The sequence below is a fragment of the Pezoporus wallicus genome, unplaced genomic scaffold, assembly GCF_028554395.1.
Source record: "Pezoporus wallicus isolate ANWC-B61680 ecotype Strahan unplaced genomic scaffold, APGP_CSIRO_Pwel_v1 contig_7227, whole genome shotgun sequence".
NCBI lineage: Eukaryota > Metazoa > Chordata > Aves > Psittaciformes > Psittacidae > Pezoporus > Pezoporus wallicus.
Genome location: NW_026637191.1, coordinates 108,724 through 124,919, shown reverse-complemented (window position 1 = coordinate 124,919; position 16,196 = coordinate 108,724). Strand labels below are relative to the sequence as shown.

General features: G+C 45.2%; 1 protein-coding gene across 2 annotated transcripts; it reads right to left on the bottom strand.

Moving 5' to 3' along the window:
- Positions 1-850: 850 nt before the first annotated feature.
- On the bottom strand, positions 851-15,835 carry DNAAF2 (dynein axonemal assembly factor 2). Of its 2 annotated transcripts, XM_057403833.1 has the most exons (4): positions 14,821-15,835; positions 14,143-14,286; positions 3,719-3,865; positions 851-1,599 (listed from the first exon to the last, which is right to left on the bottom strand). In XM_057403833.1, the coding sequence occupies exons 1-4, from the start codon at positions 15,826-15,828 to the stop codon at positions 1,033-1,035; spliced, it is 1,866 nt and encodes a 621-aa protein (XP_057259816.1). In that variant the 5' UTR covers positions 15,829-15,835; the 3' UTR covers positions 851-1,032. The 2 variants fall into 2 exon arrangements, with proteins under 2 accessions (XP_057259816.1, XP_057259815.1); XM_057403832.1 differs by having other exon boundaries at positions 14,143-15,835.
- Between the last annotated feature and the right edge of the window lie 361 nt (positions 15,836-16,196).

Below are 16,196 nucleotides of genomic sequence, written 5' to 3'. Positions count from 1 at the left end.
CAAACAACTTGTCCTCCTTCAGCTGCGCAGGAGCCATGCTGCTGCCCAGGGTAGGGCAGAGGCTTCTGGCAGCTGTGGTCTCTGCCAAGCTTAGAAGAGTAAAGCTTATGCCATATACCCCCACTGCAAGCACTCGCATCTAACAGAGAAATGTAAGGGTGAACTCCAGAGCAGCTGTGAAACAAGTCAAATTGAACTTTCTTCTAAAGCATGTTTGTGTCCTCTACAACTCAAAAGAACACAGAAGTTATTTCAGAGGTAGTGAGAAAGGGAACTGAAAGTTTATTACTAGATCTGTTCCTTTCTTCAGAGAGGTGAATCAGCAAACAGCATGCTGAAGCTCTTGGGGAACTGTTTTTAAAAAGTAATCGGGATAAAAATGCCTTTTACAAATTGTAAATATTTTGTAGCAGATGTACAACAAAAAAGGCTGCTTTTACTGTGCAGCTGAATTTGCTAGCTTGACAGACTGGAGTAGGTCTGGATGCTGTGGATCTAAAGTAACACGCTAGGATGGAATACACAGTATAAATGCTGGTTATTTCTCAGAGACTAGTTAGAACTTCTCTGTGTAATTAGAAATTTCAGCTCCTTGCTACAAATCACTGCAAATCTAATCCAGTTATCACAAAAAGGTTTGAAAAATGATGACTACTGCTCATTTCTGGGTGGATTAAACACAGCAAATCCTGAGGGAGCCGTTAAAAGGAGAATATATACAAATGCTCCCTGTAATGCAGCAAGAGACTAAGAAAGGTATGTAAATATTAAGATGCATTTTTCTTCCCCAAGCTCATATTCATCTTCAACTGCACCCTTCTGGTTAAGTAAAACTATTTCAGCCCATACATAAGAAAACTCAGACCTACTAACTTCACAAATTATTAACAATACAGGTATTCCCTGTCAACGTGTAAACAAAACAGTTTGAGTAGGAACCCATGTTCTACTCTTGGTCCTAAAGTCATAAACCAACCTGTGGAAGTCACAGTAAAGCAGTGAACAACAGAAGGAAATCCTAAAATAATTCAACTAGTCTAATTCATACAGCAAAGAATTCTGGAAGGTGACCGGGCAGTGCGTTACGTGATCCCTGATGATCTGCACACTCCCATCCTGCGTGCTCACTTCTCGCAGAAGCGGGGAGGCTGCTCTGCTGTCCGAGCTGTGCTGGTCCCCCTGCGCTGACCCTGCAGGAGCAGCCACTTCATCCCCTTCGCCTCCCGCCTGCTCCTCCCGCAGAAGGCCTGCTTGTTTTTCAGAGCTTGCAGCCACAGCCCTTTCATCTGCAATGGCAGCACTTTCTAAATCTGGTTCCTTTCTCCTAGATTCGCCAGGAATCGCTGAACTGGTGTCAGAAGGTTCATGCTGCAAACAATGGTGTGAACTACAACCTACTTTTCCTATTGTTTCAGCAAAAGATGTGGAAATTTTGTTAGTTTCTGCAGCACGTTCTCCCTCAACTGTGTCAGCGGCAGTACAGTTTGTTTCTGCCTTTGTTTGGGGGTAGTCGCCATTTGTCTTTTCATCAAGCTCTCCTCCTGAGCTGCTATGCATTTCTTCTTTTCCATCACATTCAGAATGGACTGTTTCCTGCGGCTGTCAAGAAAACAAATGAATTGGTTTATAGTTGAAACAGACTGGGCACACAAAATTGCTGTAAAGACAGGCTAAGACACTTGTTTCTCCGACATCTACTTCCAGAAAGCCAAGTCAGGACAGTGCTGAGGTTTTCCTGATCCTGTACCGCTCATGGGAACAAGTGGCAAGGAGGTTGGTTGCCTCCCAAGTGTTTCCTCTCCAATAGGAAATGCTGCTGGGCAGCTGCCAAGTGACCAGGGCCTCCATTGCAATTAGCAGCGGGGAAGACTAGCCAGTCACCACACCCAGGCTGTTTTCAACAGCTCAGGAGCCAGAAAATCAGCCAAGGAATCTAAACTCTCATTGCAAGAAATGGGCTCTAACCTTGCAAGTAGGGAAGTTATCACCGTCGCACGTAAAAGGTGTAACTAGAAAGTCTTTCTCAATTGGCCTAAGCAAGTTAATCCAGGAATTGCTGCGGTTTGCCTCAGGAGAGTAGGAACTGTGAGACCTGGTGCTGTCTAAGGAACAGCCAATTTCACCTTTAGGTACTGACTGCTTTATAAAAAAAAAAAAAAAAAAAAGTTGGTAACTTGTATGTCCCCATCCATGGACAGTCAGGATCAGCCAGGAATCTGTCCAGGAGCAGCTGGATTCATGGATTCAAAGACTGAGTCACTTTCTCACGCACCCAACCCTTTCTGACCCCACTGTAGCAAGAAGAGAAAGAAACACTAGGTAAGTCATTCTCATCAGTGGATGATTCTCCCACAGGAAGATGTGATGATTTAAGGTAACTTAGCTTCCCTTTCTTAGGTGCCAAAACATAACACATCTGCCCTCCAACAATTTGAACTTTTAATGTACAGTCCACACTAGCTAATGTAAGCTGGACCCAGTATCTTTAGGGTAAATTCCTTGGTCCTCCAGCTCAGTTCCACAGGTAACATTCGTCATCTTAACTTGCTTTCCAAGAAGCCATCTACACATTAACTGTATCTGCAGTCTCCAGTTTATGGACACAGTAGTGATCTGATTGTCCCTGCATATTACCTTTAAGAAGAGTTTTAAATTTACTTCTGATGCAGTATCTACCAAGAAATCCTAGCTGATTTGGGGGTTTTACCTCCTTACAAAAACTAATGTTTTATTTTCTTCATCTGTCCATCTGCTGTATTGCAAAGGGACATAATTTTAATCCTGTGACAGACTTCAGAAGCAGACTGCCTTGCAGCCTTTACCCAGACAGGGTGATTGAGGAAGAAGGGTAGCCTGAATGAGACCTTAAACATTACAAGTAGCAAATTTGAGACCAATGATTAACATATTTAGTTATCTACACAACAGGAAACCACCAAACTGTTGGACCAAATAAAGATAACAAAACCCAGTTCTTCTCAGACAAAATCCTCAATGTTTTCCCTACCTGTGTGACAAGGCAGAGTGAAGCAGTGGCTGTGACTGAGTACCCTCTGTACAGCCATTCTGTTTCACACTCCCAGCAGCCAGATTCTCTGCTTCTCCACTCCCTCCTGACCCCAAGTCCCTCTGGGTATGTTCATTTCTGATTACCAGACACCCAGGTGGGATGCTCTAACCATGGGCTCCAGTACATGTGCTCAAACTCTTGGGTACTTGAAGGATGTGAATTATTCACTTCTTCATTTCCATTTTAAGAACATTATGGCTTTTATTCTGATGACATCTGCCATGATTTGTTTGCAGCATGCTGTCATCAGCTCTGACCTGGAAGCACCTGGAGCCCCTCTGAATGAGGGATACTAGGTACTTAGTAATTTTTTTTTTTTTAATACCAATGAGAGATCTAGTGTGTGCATGCCATGCTGTATTCCTGCAAGGAGAAAGCACTGTCTTTAGCAACTGTATCACAGTTCTCCATCTTCCAAATGAAATACAAGAAGTTTCAATCCCTTGGTCACATTAAATGGCACAAATGTGAACCTATGCTTCTAAAAGCTGGCATTTTATACTTGCAAATACACCCCACTCTACGGTCTTCCCTGCTGTATCAAGACAAGACAGGAGCAAAGCTGTTTTGGTCAGACTTCAGATCATCTTGCTGAAGTACATAAATCAGTGAGTGAGCAATATGTACTACTGCTGGAAAGATCCTTACCGTCAACCTGATTTGAATTCTGTCCTCAGTAACATCAAGCACTTCAATTAATGGCTGGCTTTCTGGTGCTGATTGGAAGCAAAAGGAAGGGCATGAAACAGTGCCTAGAAATCCATCAATGTTTTCTTCACTGACAAACCATCTTTCCTAAAGAAAAGAAAGAGCAGGTTGTGTTCTTTTCATACTCTACTTCAGCAATATTGGAGCAAGAAACTTGCTCCAGACAAAGGCAGGATACTGATTCACAATACCAATTTCACAGCACACTCATGTCTCATTAGAGAAATTCTAAATCAGACATTCAGAAGTAACAGGTTGAAATGAATTGAGGACCAGTGCTTAGCTCATTTCAATTTAAAGTATGGAACTGTGTCATTACAAAGATTAAAAAAAAACATGTTTTTTCTCTCTTTCAGTATGTGACTAATATACAGATTTAGACTCCCTCTGAGAAACTATTTGCACCAACACTGTTCCGCTGTCCTTACCTGTCTTAACATCAGGGAGGCTTTTATGGATTTGTTTCAGTGCTTTACTTTAGGAAAATGCAAACACCTCTTTGGACTGTCACCGCAGAATCTTTGAACCCTCAGACTTCAAGATCAGGCCTTCTAAAGCAAAAGCTATGAAACAAGTATGGCTATATCCATTTCGCATCCATCCATGGAGGCTTCTCAGATCTCCATTTTGGCAAGCATAAACACCAGTTAGAAGAAACAGAGAAGTATCCACAGTTAAAGGCAACTGTCTGGGACCTGTTTTGAGGCTGTTATTATGCAGTTCACAAACAATGTGAAACGTGTTGCTCCAGGTTTAAAGATTTAAATCAGTTGCAGGTAATTAAAGGTCCTAAAATATATCCTGGAGGTTCTGTTTCATAAGAACTGCAGAGCTTTCCCTGTCCTCATAGTCTTCCTAAATCATCTGCTGTAGGCTGCGGGCAAGGACAGATATCGTCACAATAAAAACGGTCTAACCCAGAGGACTGTTGTTATGTTCTGTGAATTAGCTTTCCTGTTTAACAATGAACTGTTTAATTGTAAATAGCAAAGGAAAGTTGCAAACCTTCTACTTTAAGTCATACTTTTAAATTTCTCAGTCCAGTTCTACCCTCTTGTCAACTCAATGAGAGTTAAATTCAATTATCACTGACATCTTGTGGACTAAGAAGCAAGAAGGCAGTTCTGCACTGTTTTCGCCCCCTGTGGATGTAGCCTTATGCACAGCCAGATGCCGCACTGGGTACAAAATTTAACTCTCATTTTGAAAACAAATAATGTATGGCAAAAAAATAAAACAGCATCCTATTTTTTTCACTATTTAAATCAGAAGTCAGAAAATTGTAACATACCTATTGCGGGTTTTCAAAACCAGAGGACTGAATTTTTTTTCTATCCAGAAAAAATTACAATCCAGGCAAACATCCAACATCTGATGCTGAAACAGTCTGTAGAAAGATTAAACTACAGGGCTGCTCTGACAGGAAACCCTCCAGTAACATACCTACTTCTTGCATTTTTGTACCCAAAGCCTAAAGTACTTATTCCCTCATGTTGTATCTTTTCCTGCCTGCCAGAGAGGGACCCTGCCAAGCTTTAGGCTTGTAGAAATATTCTGCAGCATTCAAGAGGTGTAAGAGTAAAGAAAGAAGGCAAGGGAGTACAGACACAAAACTCTGTGCAGCCCTGAAATTCCCACAGGCTCATGAACCAGACCTTGGGCAAGGCCTTGGCCAGCACAGGAGATATATTTCTACCTCTGCCAAGAACCACTTTGCCCACGCATCATACAGAGAATAGTTCAACTTCCCTTCTGTGGGGTTTCTGGCATGCTGCCGGGTGTGATGGTGGTTCAGCCCATCCCGGTATCCTGCCTTTGCTTGGAAGTAAAGTGCAGCAAAGCATCCTCTGCTCCAGCATGACAGCTCTCCTCACCCAGCAAAGAAACCGAAGTCACCTTTAACTGACACCTCCACTCCTTCACACTCCACGTTTTCATTTTAACAGCAAGAACATTTTCCTAAAAGCTGGAGACTCGCAATTTGAGTGAGGACGAAAAAAGAAACCAGTGTTTGTCACTGTTTTCTCCTCCAAAATAACTGCTACAAGATCTCCACATCTCAACACCCCTTTAAGAAATGGACCTCTGTGGGTTTTGGATCTCAGCAATCTTGCTCGATTCTATGCTTTCTCCCAGACTGCTATGACTGTGAGCAAGTCTCTTTGCCTCCATTTTTCTGGTATAAAATGGAAGAAAAAAATCTTTTTTTCCCTCTGAACCTGCATTTGCTTTTTCTAGTGAGAGCATAAGCCTTTTGTGAAAGGACTTTTACTGTGCATTTGTGCTCTTAAAGTTGGTGCCTGACCTTGCTCATGTCCATAAGCAGACTAACAATAAAAAGAAATCACAGGTACAGGAATCAGGAGAGGAGATGCTTGAAAAGCCAACAGGTAATGAAAAGTTTTCTGTTATGTCAGATTATCACAAATCACATCCTTAGATTGCTTTGTCTGAAGCAACTTTAACCACAGGGTCACCTCCTGTGAGATGCTGTAGAGCTGTTGCCTCCAAAGTCATTGCCATGGAGAAACAGCAGCAGAGGCAAAGGGCGCACACTGCCAAGGGGCTCAGCACCCAGCATTCCAAGAAACGCAGGGGTAGTTTCATGGAAGCATTTCTGAAATAGCAGGCGACTGTTTATATGCACCAAAGCGGAGATACAATGAAGAAAACTGGGAGGGCCTTTACGAGTGAATGTGAGATTGACAGTTCCATATATAAAACTGGGAGGACCCTTATGAGGGAATGTGAGATTGACAGTTCCATATATAAACTGCTTCCCTGGTCAGGGGTGTGAAGTACCAGCACTGCCAGTGAACCCTGGCTATGAGAGTGGCAATAAATATGACTTTGCACTTAGGCCACGAACCAAATAAATCTTTCTGAAGGTTTATTCCCTGATTAACACCAAAATAATTTGTTTTCTTCACAGAAAATACTGTTAAAAAAAAATGAATGGAAGGTCTATTGATCAGCATTTTACACAGGGATGAAAAGTTAACAGCTTGTGACAATGTTCCTATCATTTTGGCTAATTACTAATAAAACAGTCTTACCAGGTTTCATACCAACTCAACACCATATTCCCAGAGCACTACACTTACATTTCAAGTAAGTATTTAAAATTTTATCACAGCACTACCCAGTGACCTGCCATAAATCATGGTACCTTGCACTTTACACACAAGCCCAAGCAGTGCTGTTTGTTGTCAATATAACGATTATCATTAGCCTGTTCAGTCAGCCAGCAACTGTAATTCAGACTTTGCATTCATGGAAAGTATACGCTAAGGCATTTATATTACTGCAGATGTTATCAAAGCACAGACCTTGAAAAGCATGATTCAGGAATTTATTTTAAAGCCTGTTTGCTCTGGCCTGAAAGAGCAGCAGAGGACACCCATCTGCAGATGATTTCAACGACCTCTAAAATAATTCTTCAGTTTAAACAGTTTATTTTCTGATATTTATGGTACTTTCTTAGCAACTCAGAATTAAATTTGGTTTTCCCTGCACATACTGTCATCTGCTGTTTGGTACACATTCATTTTTCCCTGCGACTAAACTGAGACCAAATTAACATAAATGTTAGCAGGAAAGACTTTGGTTTCTAGAACACTTCATCACTCAAAACCATCATTGTATCGCACAGCACTGACAACGCAGAGCAGCAGCAACACTGGCAGGCACAGCACAAAGCCAGTCCCCCATAGCTGCCCTTCTCAAAGACTTTGTTTGCATTACTTTATCTAAACTTGTAGCCAGTTACCATCCAAAGTTACTTCCCACACAGGCTGCAACAGTTTTAAAAGTGAGACAGATTTCAGGCTGAAATTATTTGCATGTATTCTGTAATGAGAATCTCATGCGAATAGGAAAAGGGACTTGGATCTATGGATCTCCTGGCTTCTCAGTTCTTAGGGTGCCATTGTAACCAGCTCGACATGAAAATTGGAAGTTCAAAGTTTTGGTGAATAAAAGTACCTGTCCTGGGGGTGAAAATTTTTATAAGGTATTCATACAGATTAAACAGCTCAAAAGAAGCTTTCATGAGCTTAATCAGTAGGTTAATAATGTGTCCTTACATAACTGTTTCATGTAAGAACATTATTCCCATAATGCATCTACCAATTAAAGGCTATTCAGAAATCAGTTTGTTTTATAGCAGAAGCAAACTGATTACATTTCTTAATGTAGTTTGGGAAAGAGATTAATTTGAAAAATATCAAACAATAAATTTGTTCTGTTCTCCTTTTCTGTCCTTCTCTGACCTCCCAAAGAGCATGCCAAGATTCCTGAAACACTGAGCACAGAATAAACTGAATCAAAAATAAGCTGTTGTAGGATTAAGCACTACAGTCCTAGTTTCTAGCATCATCTTCTAAGAAGTGATCCCTAACTATTATTAACTCTTTATAGTAGCTTGGGAACCCTGACTTTCAAAGAAAGCATGTAACACAACTCAAAATAGTTTGGAAATAAGGTCAAAGCCTAAATGCAGCAGTACAGTTAGTGGGACGGCCCCAGCCCACTGAGATCCAGCACCCCTATTCGGACTGTGAGTGTGCCACAGTATCCATTCAGCTCTTTAGTACAGAGTTCTCCTTGAAAGGTGGCATAGGCTTAAAATGTTAGTGTGTTTAATACTTCCAAACACAGCTCTCTCAGTTTCATGCTTGGCTGACTCTCAAACCAAGAAATACATTTATTCACAAGAGCTCTAATTCTGAGATCACCAAGCAAAAGAACAGCTGCAGCATGGCCCCAGGCAGTGGAGAACATCTAGCCCATGGCCTTTTCCACATGCTCCCAGCACTAGGAGCAACACTGCTTTGCTACCTGCAGCCTCACCTAGATGATTTCTATTCCAGGGAATACGTGGCCTCTCAGCTCCCTCATGCCAAGTGCATGTCCAATATAGCTGGAAAGACAGGATCTGTCTGAGAGCAAAATAACTGACAGCACATACAAGACATACAAATCAGAGGGCTGGAGCACCTTTGCTATGGAGACAGGCTGAGAGAGCTGGGTTTGTTCAGCCTGGGGAAGAGAAGGTTCTGGGGAGACCTTAGAGCAGTTTCCAGTGCCTGAAGGGGCCTAAAAGAAAGCCCAACAGGGCTTTGTACAAGGGCATGGAGTAACAGGACAAGGAGAAATGGCTTTAAACTGAGAGAAGGCAGATTTAGATTAGATATTAGGAAGAAGTTCTTCGCTGTGAGGCTGGTGAGGCACTGAGGCTGCCCAGAGAAGCTGTGGCTACCCAACACCTAGAAGTGTTCAAGGTCAGGTTGGACAGGGCTTGGAGCAACCTGGTCTAGTTGAAGGTGTCACTGCCTGTGGCAGGGGTTAGAACTGGATGATCTTTAAAGTCCCTTCCAACCCAAGCCATTCTAGGATTCTATGATTCCATGAAATACCATATATTCAATGAGATAACAAGGATTAATTACAAAGCCTGACAATCTCTCTGCTGTAAATACAACTAAAAATAATACTGTTCCCATGGGGTTTTGTATAAACAGGTCATAGCAGGTATTTGTCTCACAGGAGCACACCTATTGCCAAAGCAGAACACAGAAGTCCAGGGGTTAGAAAACAACACGTGGCAGTAGGTGTGTGCAGTGAGCAGAGGTCACAGGGAGGGAAGGCTTGTTATTTACCTCTGCTTTCTGAAAGACAAAGCAAGACCTTCAAAATTATCTCCTTCACAAGGCACCAGTGGCTGTGCCAAGCAGAAAAATCACACCTCTTTTTTCACGTTCAGTAACATGCCCTTCCAAAACATTCGCCATGAACACATCAACATTCACATGGAAGTTAAGCAAAGCTTTCATATGGCTGTGCGATTCCCTCCCAGATATCTCTGTTAAGCAATCCTTGCAAATGGCTTAACTCATGCTTGGTTCAAACCATGAACTAATCAGGAATGCTTAGTATAATGTTTTTCATACTGTAAATGTTAAAAAAACATCAATGTGTGGTAAAGCAGAGGAAACACTGCTGCCTGCTGTCCTCTGGAGACCCTTGGGGTTTATGCGAGTCAAATTTTAATATTCTCCATAGCAGAACATGGGCTTTTATTACAAAAGGGAAGGACTGGCCGCAGCAATTCTCTCCCCAGAAAGAGGTATCCCAAGAGGGAAGCACTGATCAGGAAAATGAGTACACATCTTCTGAACAAACTCATTTCAGGCCACTGAGAAGGGCAGGAAAGGTGTGGATCAGCATGAAAGAGAATTATTACTTTAACCAATGCTTTTCTAATCACAAGAAAATAAGCACACATCACCCCAAAACTGCAGGCAGAATTCATTATCTAGCAAATGTGTTTCACATGTTAGTATAATTGAACCTCCAAGTCTCAGTAGTTCAGATACACCCACCAGAAAACTGGATTTTATTTCTGTTAAGAATTGAGCATTTAACCCCAGGAGACCAAACATTAAAAGACAGTACTTTACAAAGACATGATTTCTGTAATTGCCCAACTCTAGCTCTGGCATAAACCAGGACATTCTGGAACATGTTGTTCTCAGAAGCCTTGCCTGGCAGGCTCACAGATTTTATTAATGGTTTTTTAACTCTCAGCCATTCTTTTTCATCATTTACTCGCCAGGCTCTGTTGTCTTAAAATGAAGGGGAACTCTCTGATGCAGAAGTTACATAGCCTGAGCTCCCAGGATTTAAACAAATAGAAGCAAAAGATGTAAAAAATATTAGTGGATGAACCACAATGAGGAGTAACACAATGAGGAGTAACAGTGTGATTCAGGCAGTGAGGGGCAGCTTCCTCACATCATGAGTCCCCATTCCCCTGGAAAAAACAGGGCAAGCCTTGCAGAAAGATCACTGCTATAGGGTCCCTGGTACAGCAATTGAGCACAGGGCCAGTGACAAGATAACAGTGAAATACGTGACCCTGGTCAACAAAGTTCCAAGTAGCAAAATCTTTATTTTTATAAGATTTCTGCTGACCATAACAAGTGTTTGGACATTTAGACAAGGAGTGAAACTATTCAAAGAGAAGGAGAAGCTATGGCTTCAACCACTGCTAAGAAGTTAGGGCTAAGAGTCAGCAGAGAGCTGACTATCTATTCTATGGGAAAGCAGTAAAACCAAAGCAATATCAAGACCTATCAAATATAGGACCATTTGTAATGACACATAGTCCAGGGAGAACTGTTGCACTGTATAAAGACTTGCTGAAAATAAGCACTTGCCAGTGTGGGAATTCAGACTACTCAGCATCTGTGGAAACCAAGCTCTAAATATATCACCTTTCAGCACAGGGATTCAATCGTATCTGACTACAAAAGGAAAACCACTCCTTGAAATTCTCTTTCAAGAATGGTGTCCTAAGGACAAGATCAATTCATTCTTCTATCACTATCTATCAGACCAATTTCCAACAAAAAAAGAGGCCAGTGCCATAACAGGAACACCACAAGCATGCCAGGCAGGGCTGTGCAATTACCAGCACCATTATCATACATGTCAATCTGGGCAGAGGCACACAGACAATCAAAATCACGCAATAGGCACTACAGCACAACCCAGGAAGGAGGCTGCCAACAAGATGCTTTCTGCTTCTGCGGAGAACACTAATCCTAACACACTTCCCTGGCCCTTTGGCAAGTTAATGGGGGATAGTTGTGCAAGCAGCCTAACAGGGTACTGTAATAGCCACTTTGGCATGAGCTGTTGGATGGTTGGATGGATTTCTGAACTAAACCAGCAATGAATCTGATCCATGAAACAACACAGAAACCCTTGGGCTCCAACTTCCCAGAAGAAAGAAGAGTAGGATTTTCAGATCTGTAAAAATCACCGGCCTCTTCTTTCATCACACACTACCCTCTGGCAATGCTACTGTGTCAGAAGTGGTGACAAAAAAGCAGACAGCAGCATGGTCACAAGGTGCAGGATAAAATTCCTGCTCGCTGAGGCCACCAAAAGCTCCCTGAAGTGATTAAAGAGGGCGCTGTTACTTTGTGTGTTCCTAAAACACTCTTCCTACGACTGATGCAAATCCTTGCGCATCTCCATGCAAAAACCCTAGCTCCGATTCAAAGAGAGACTCAAAGCAGAAAGGCACCAGAGATGACAGCACACAAATTGAAGAAATCAACCTAAGTAGAAAAGAAGCTACCACAAGCAAATAGTTAATGGTCAGAAGACAGCACATAATAGTCGTTCTAATTAAATATTAATTTTTCTCACTTCACTCTGAGTGAATGCAGCTATCAGTGCTGGCACAGGCACTTTTGGGAAACAGCATAGTTAAAAAAAGGCAAACAGAACAAATTATTTCAGATTATTTCAGCTGCTTTAATTTGCAGGCCTGGCATCCAAAATGACTGTATGCCAGAAAAAAAATCAATCTTTTTTAGCCTGCTACATGAATGAATGGCTGGGAGGTCCATGACTAATGCCTCCTACTACTCCACCCAAAACATTCTGCAATATATAATCAATTCAGCACATTCAAAGATGTGTTTAACTCACAAAATGGTAATATTGACCAAAATCTCATTACCGAATGGCCTTTTAACAACTTTCAATCAAAAGATGTTCCCCACTCATCATAAGAAATGCACATACCAAATACTTCCAATCATTAGACTGAGATCAAAGGGTGCAGGAATGTCTATCAATCACAGGGCTAAAGATACTGCAGCAGAATTTCCTGTTCCCAAACTGACTTCTCAGATCCCCACACAGAGTCACAGAAAGCAACTTCTCTTAAAACCTGCATTTAAATCTGCACACCATAAAACAACAAGGAAGTGCACGGGTAGGCACCGTGGCACATGATGAAAGATATTCTGACTATCTGAAAAGGTGGATAAATCACCCATATAGTGGATAAATACCTCATGCCTTCTTAACCTATACAAAAAACAGGCAGTAGTTTTCATGGTGGCTAATTTGATGTCACATTGGCAACCAGTACTTGATCACACCATTTCACAGTAGTGCTGACTATTTCGTGGCCCCACTTGCATGGACTTGCAGGCTCCTGCTCTGGTAAAAGTGGAGGAGATGCACAGTAAACAGTTCAGCATAGGTGATTCTCAATAAATTCATAATCATTGACACAAAAATTATCAGCTCCTCCTTCAAAGGGTTTGCTACTACAGGAAAGGTATGCAGCCTGGTAAATGGGAAATAAAATGTGAAGATTCAGGTGCATAACCACTAATTGGATAAATATCTTTCAGTATCACATGGTACTTTCTAATTGTAGGGATGGAGCAACTGAGATACTCCAAGCCACCATCCCAGTGTATACACTTTAAGCTGCCAGTTTTCTGTAATTGCACTCCCACAGTATGTGATCCAAACTGCAAAGGATTTTGTTGCTCTAAAATAAAGACAAACTCCAGATCACACAGCTGAAAGGTTACACAAGATTTGTGCAGTCTTAATCCTTGCTCGTGATAAGATGCTTGAAACTCTGAGTTTACAGAATAATGTAGTTCTTCACAAAACTTGTGTGAGCACTTCTTGACAGTGAGAGTACCACAAGTTGAGCACCCCTTTACTGGGACACTGCCAGTTTTCAGCAGGCAGTTGGCCACATGCAGCAGATGAATTGACCTCCTCCCACTACAGGCAGCATCACTGCCCAACAACAACGCATAAAATCATAAAACATCTAAATTAGAATCATATTCAGGCTGGTAAGAAGAAGGTGAAGAACTAGACCAGCAAATGGCAATCAACAGCAACTGTTGCTGTTTGCTGTACTACTCTGGTTGAATTGAACGGAGTTCTGTCCCGCGCAGAGTGTACAGCCACAGGTACACTCCACTCTCACACATCTGCATTTCATGACACTGTATGCATGTGTGTGTACATCTGGTGTATTACAAACATCTCCTTGCTTCATGTGAATAAGCTGCATAAGCAATTTATATGGCTGTAAAAGCTAACACTAAGGACATAGGGCAGGCTCCATTTTCACTCATCATCAGAAGTTACAGTGTAACAGTATGCTAGATATTGGAAGGGACCTCAAAAGATCATCTAGTCCAATCTCCCTGAGTCCAATTCCTAAGTTCCCTTAGGAAAAAAGAAAAAAAAGCACGGGAGGTTGAAATCAGTGCTGTCAGCTCTGTGATGTGACCTTTGTACTGTTCATACAAGACTAGCATTAATTAGGTCATTCCACTTACATCCGGTAGCAGCTCTCTGAGGGAAGCAGTTTCCGCCACTACCAACTTCTGAACTCAGACCAATAACCTAATGCCTTCCTAAGACATCATTCACAAACAAATCCAAACAACAAGTCACATGCCGCAGTAAAGTGGTGGAACTCAGGGGAATGTGACACGCCAACCCTGCCATTTTGAAGCCATTACCTGCAGAGTGGAGGCTTCAAGGCCGAAGCTGAACTTCTCCCAGAGCCCAGTGCTGTCAGGGGCCTTGGTGAGCACAAAGGCAGCGTTGTGGGCAGACACGTTAACGCTGGTCTCAGTGGACGCCAGCTTGTTTTCTGGTGGAAACTGTAAGAAGAGGGCATAGGAACCAGTCTCACTGGAGAAGTGGAGGCTGTAGTGGTTCGTGCCCACGTCCTCGCTGAGGCTCTGGGGCTTGATGTAGGGCACATGCACGAGCAGGGTAAGGGAGGTCTCATCCTGCCGGCACTGGAAGGGAGGGCACAGGGCAGCCTCAGGGCTGCCGGAGTCCCGGGGAAGAGCCATCTCGCTAGGGATGCCCTTCACGGTCAGCAGGGCCGGGTTCCCGGGAAGGCACAGAGAGGCGTCCTCATCAAGGCCGCAGGTCACAGCCTGCTCGGGGCTGGAGCACAGAGCAGGAGAAGCGGCGCCGGAGCGGGGTGGTGACAGGTCGCCACCGGCGGGTGGATCGGCGGCCTCCCCGCCGTCGCACATGCTCTGGACCGTGCCGCCGGTGCCGCCGGTGCCGCCGCTGCCGCCTGGGGTAGAAGCCGCCCCCCCGCCCGCCTCGGCACTCGGTTCGGCCTTCTCCACCCGCTCCCCGCCCAGCCCTAGCGGCTCCCGTGGGCCGGGCTGCGGTACCACAGGCAACGTGACCACGAGCTGCCGCTGGGCCTTGTTAAAGGCGGCGCTCCCGCGGCTCTCGTCTACGTCGTAAGGGAGGCGGAGGCGAAGGCGGTAGGCGGGACGCTGCGAGTCGAGGCGCAGCTCCCGGCCGCAGATGTTCAGGTCTGCCTGGGCGGCGGACCGCAGCAGCGGAAGCTCCACCGTCACTACCAGCTCCCGTGGCACCGGGCTGGGTGCCGAGTCGCGGCTATACCGATAGTTTTGCAGGTCCACGTAGGAGCGGTGGCGGATGCTCCAGCGCGGCGTGGTGGGGCCAGGAGGCCGTGCCGGCGGCGGGGGGGCGGCTGGCGGCGGGGCGGCGGCTGCAGCGGGCGGGAAAGGGAAGTGCGGCAGTGGAGAGTCGCCGTCGTCAGGCTGTGGCGGGGCGCCTCCGGGCAGTGGGGTGCGAATGACGGGCGCCTGCGGGACGCCCTTGTACTTGGTGCCGCGGAGGACGACGGCGTTGGCGCGGTCGAGCTCCACGGAGCAGTGGCGCTCCACAGCATCCAGCGCCGTGTCGCTGAGCAGGCGGCGGAAGCGGGCTTTGCGGGCGGCCAGGCGGAGCGCCGCCGGGTGGAAAACCACGTCGTAGACCAGGCGGCGCTGGCCCCCGCGGCTCAGCTCCTCGCGACCCGGAGCCAGGCTGTAGGGAAGGGCCCAGCGGTGGCCGCCGTCCTCGGCTCGGGCCTGCGGCGCCCCGACGTGCGGGTTGCTGCAGACGTTGAGGTAGCAGCGGCGGGAGCCGGCCTGGCTGGTGCGCAGCACGTAGCCCGCCTCAGGGTGGATGAAGCGCACCTCCATGCCGCGCTCCCGCTCCAGGGCCGTCACCTCCTCCTCGTACAGCCGACGCTGCTCTGGGTCGGCCAGCTCCGCCGTGTACTCGGCGAACAGCGCCCGGAACTTCTCGTCGCGGAAGGCCCGCTGGAGCCGCTCCACCTCCTCGGCACTGAGCTCCAGTTCCTCCAGCAGCCCTGCGCCTGCCATGGCTCCGGCCCGGTCCGGCCCAGCAGCTCTCGTTAATGCGGAGATACTAAACAAGATGGCGTCTCCGGCCTGGACAGGCTCGTTGCTATGGTGATAGTAAACAAGATGGCACCTCCGGACCCTGCCGGCCAGTTGCTATAGAGACGCCAAGCAACATGGCGCGCTCTCCCCTAGTGGTCTTCCTCTATAGAGTTGATTCCCCTCCACCCCAGCCTCGCTGAGCCTTTCCTGTCAGTGACTTCGTGTCGGTTCTCAGCCCTCACCCCTGTCTTCCACAAGGATGGCTCTCTCCCATTGCCTCCTCATCCCTCTGCAAGACTCTTGCTCTCCTCATCTCTGAGCTGGCACTGTTTTCCCCTCCTGGCAAA

Excerpts from the sequence above, each read along its gene's own strand:
- DNAAF2 (XM_057403832.1), bottom strand. The coding sequence starts at position 15,828 with ATGGCAGGCGCAGGGCTGCTGGAGGAACTGGAGCTCAGTGCCGAGGAG. Across the intron at positions 3,866-14,142 it reads TTGAAGCCTCCACTCTGCAG|GAAAGATGGTTTGTCAGTGA; the intron begins GTAATGGCTTCA and ends TCTTTTCTTTAG. Across the intron at positions 1,600-3,718 it reads GAATTCAAATCAGGTTGACG|CCGCAGGAAACAGTCCATTC; the intron begins GTAAGGATCTTT and ends TTTTCTTGACAG.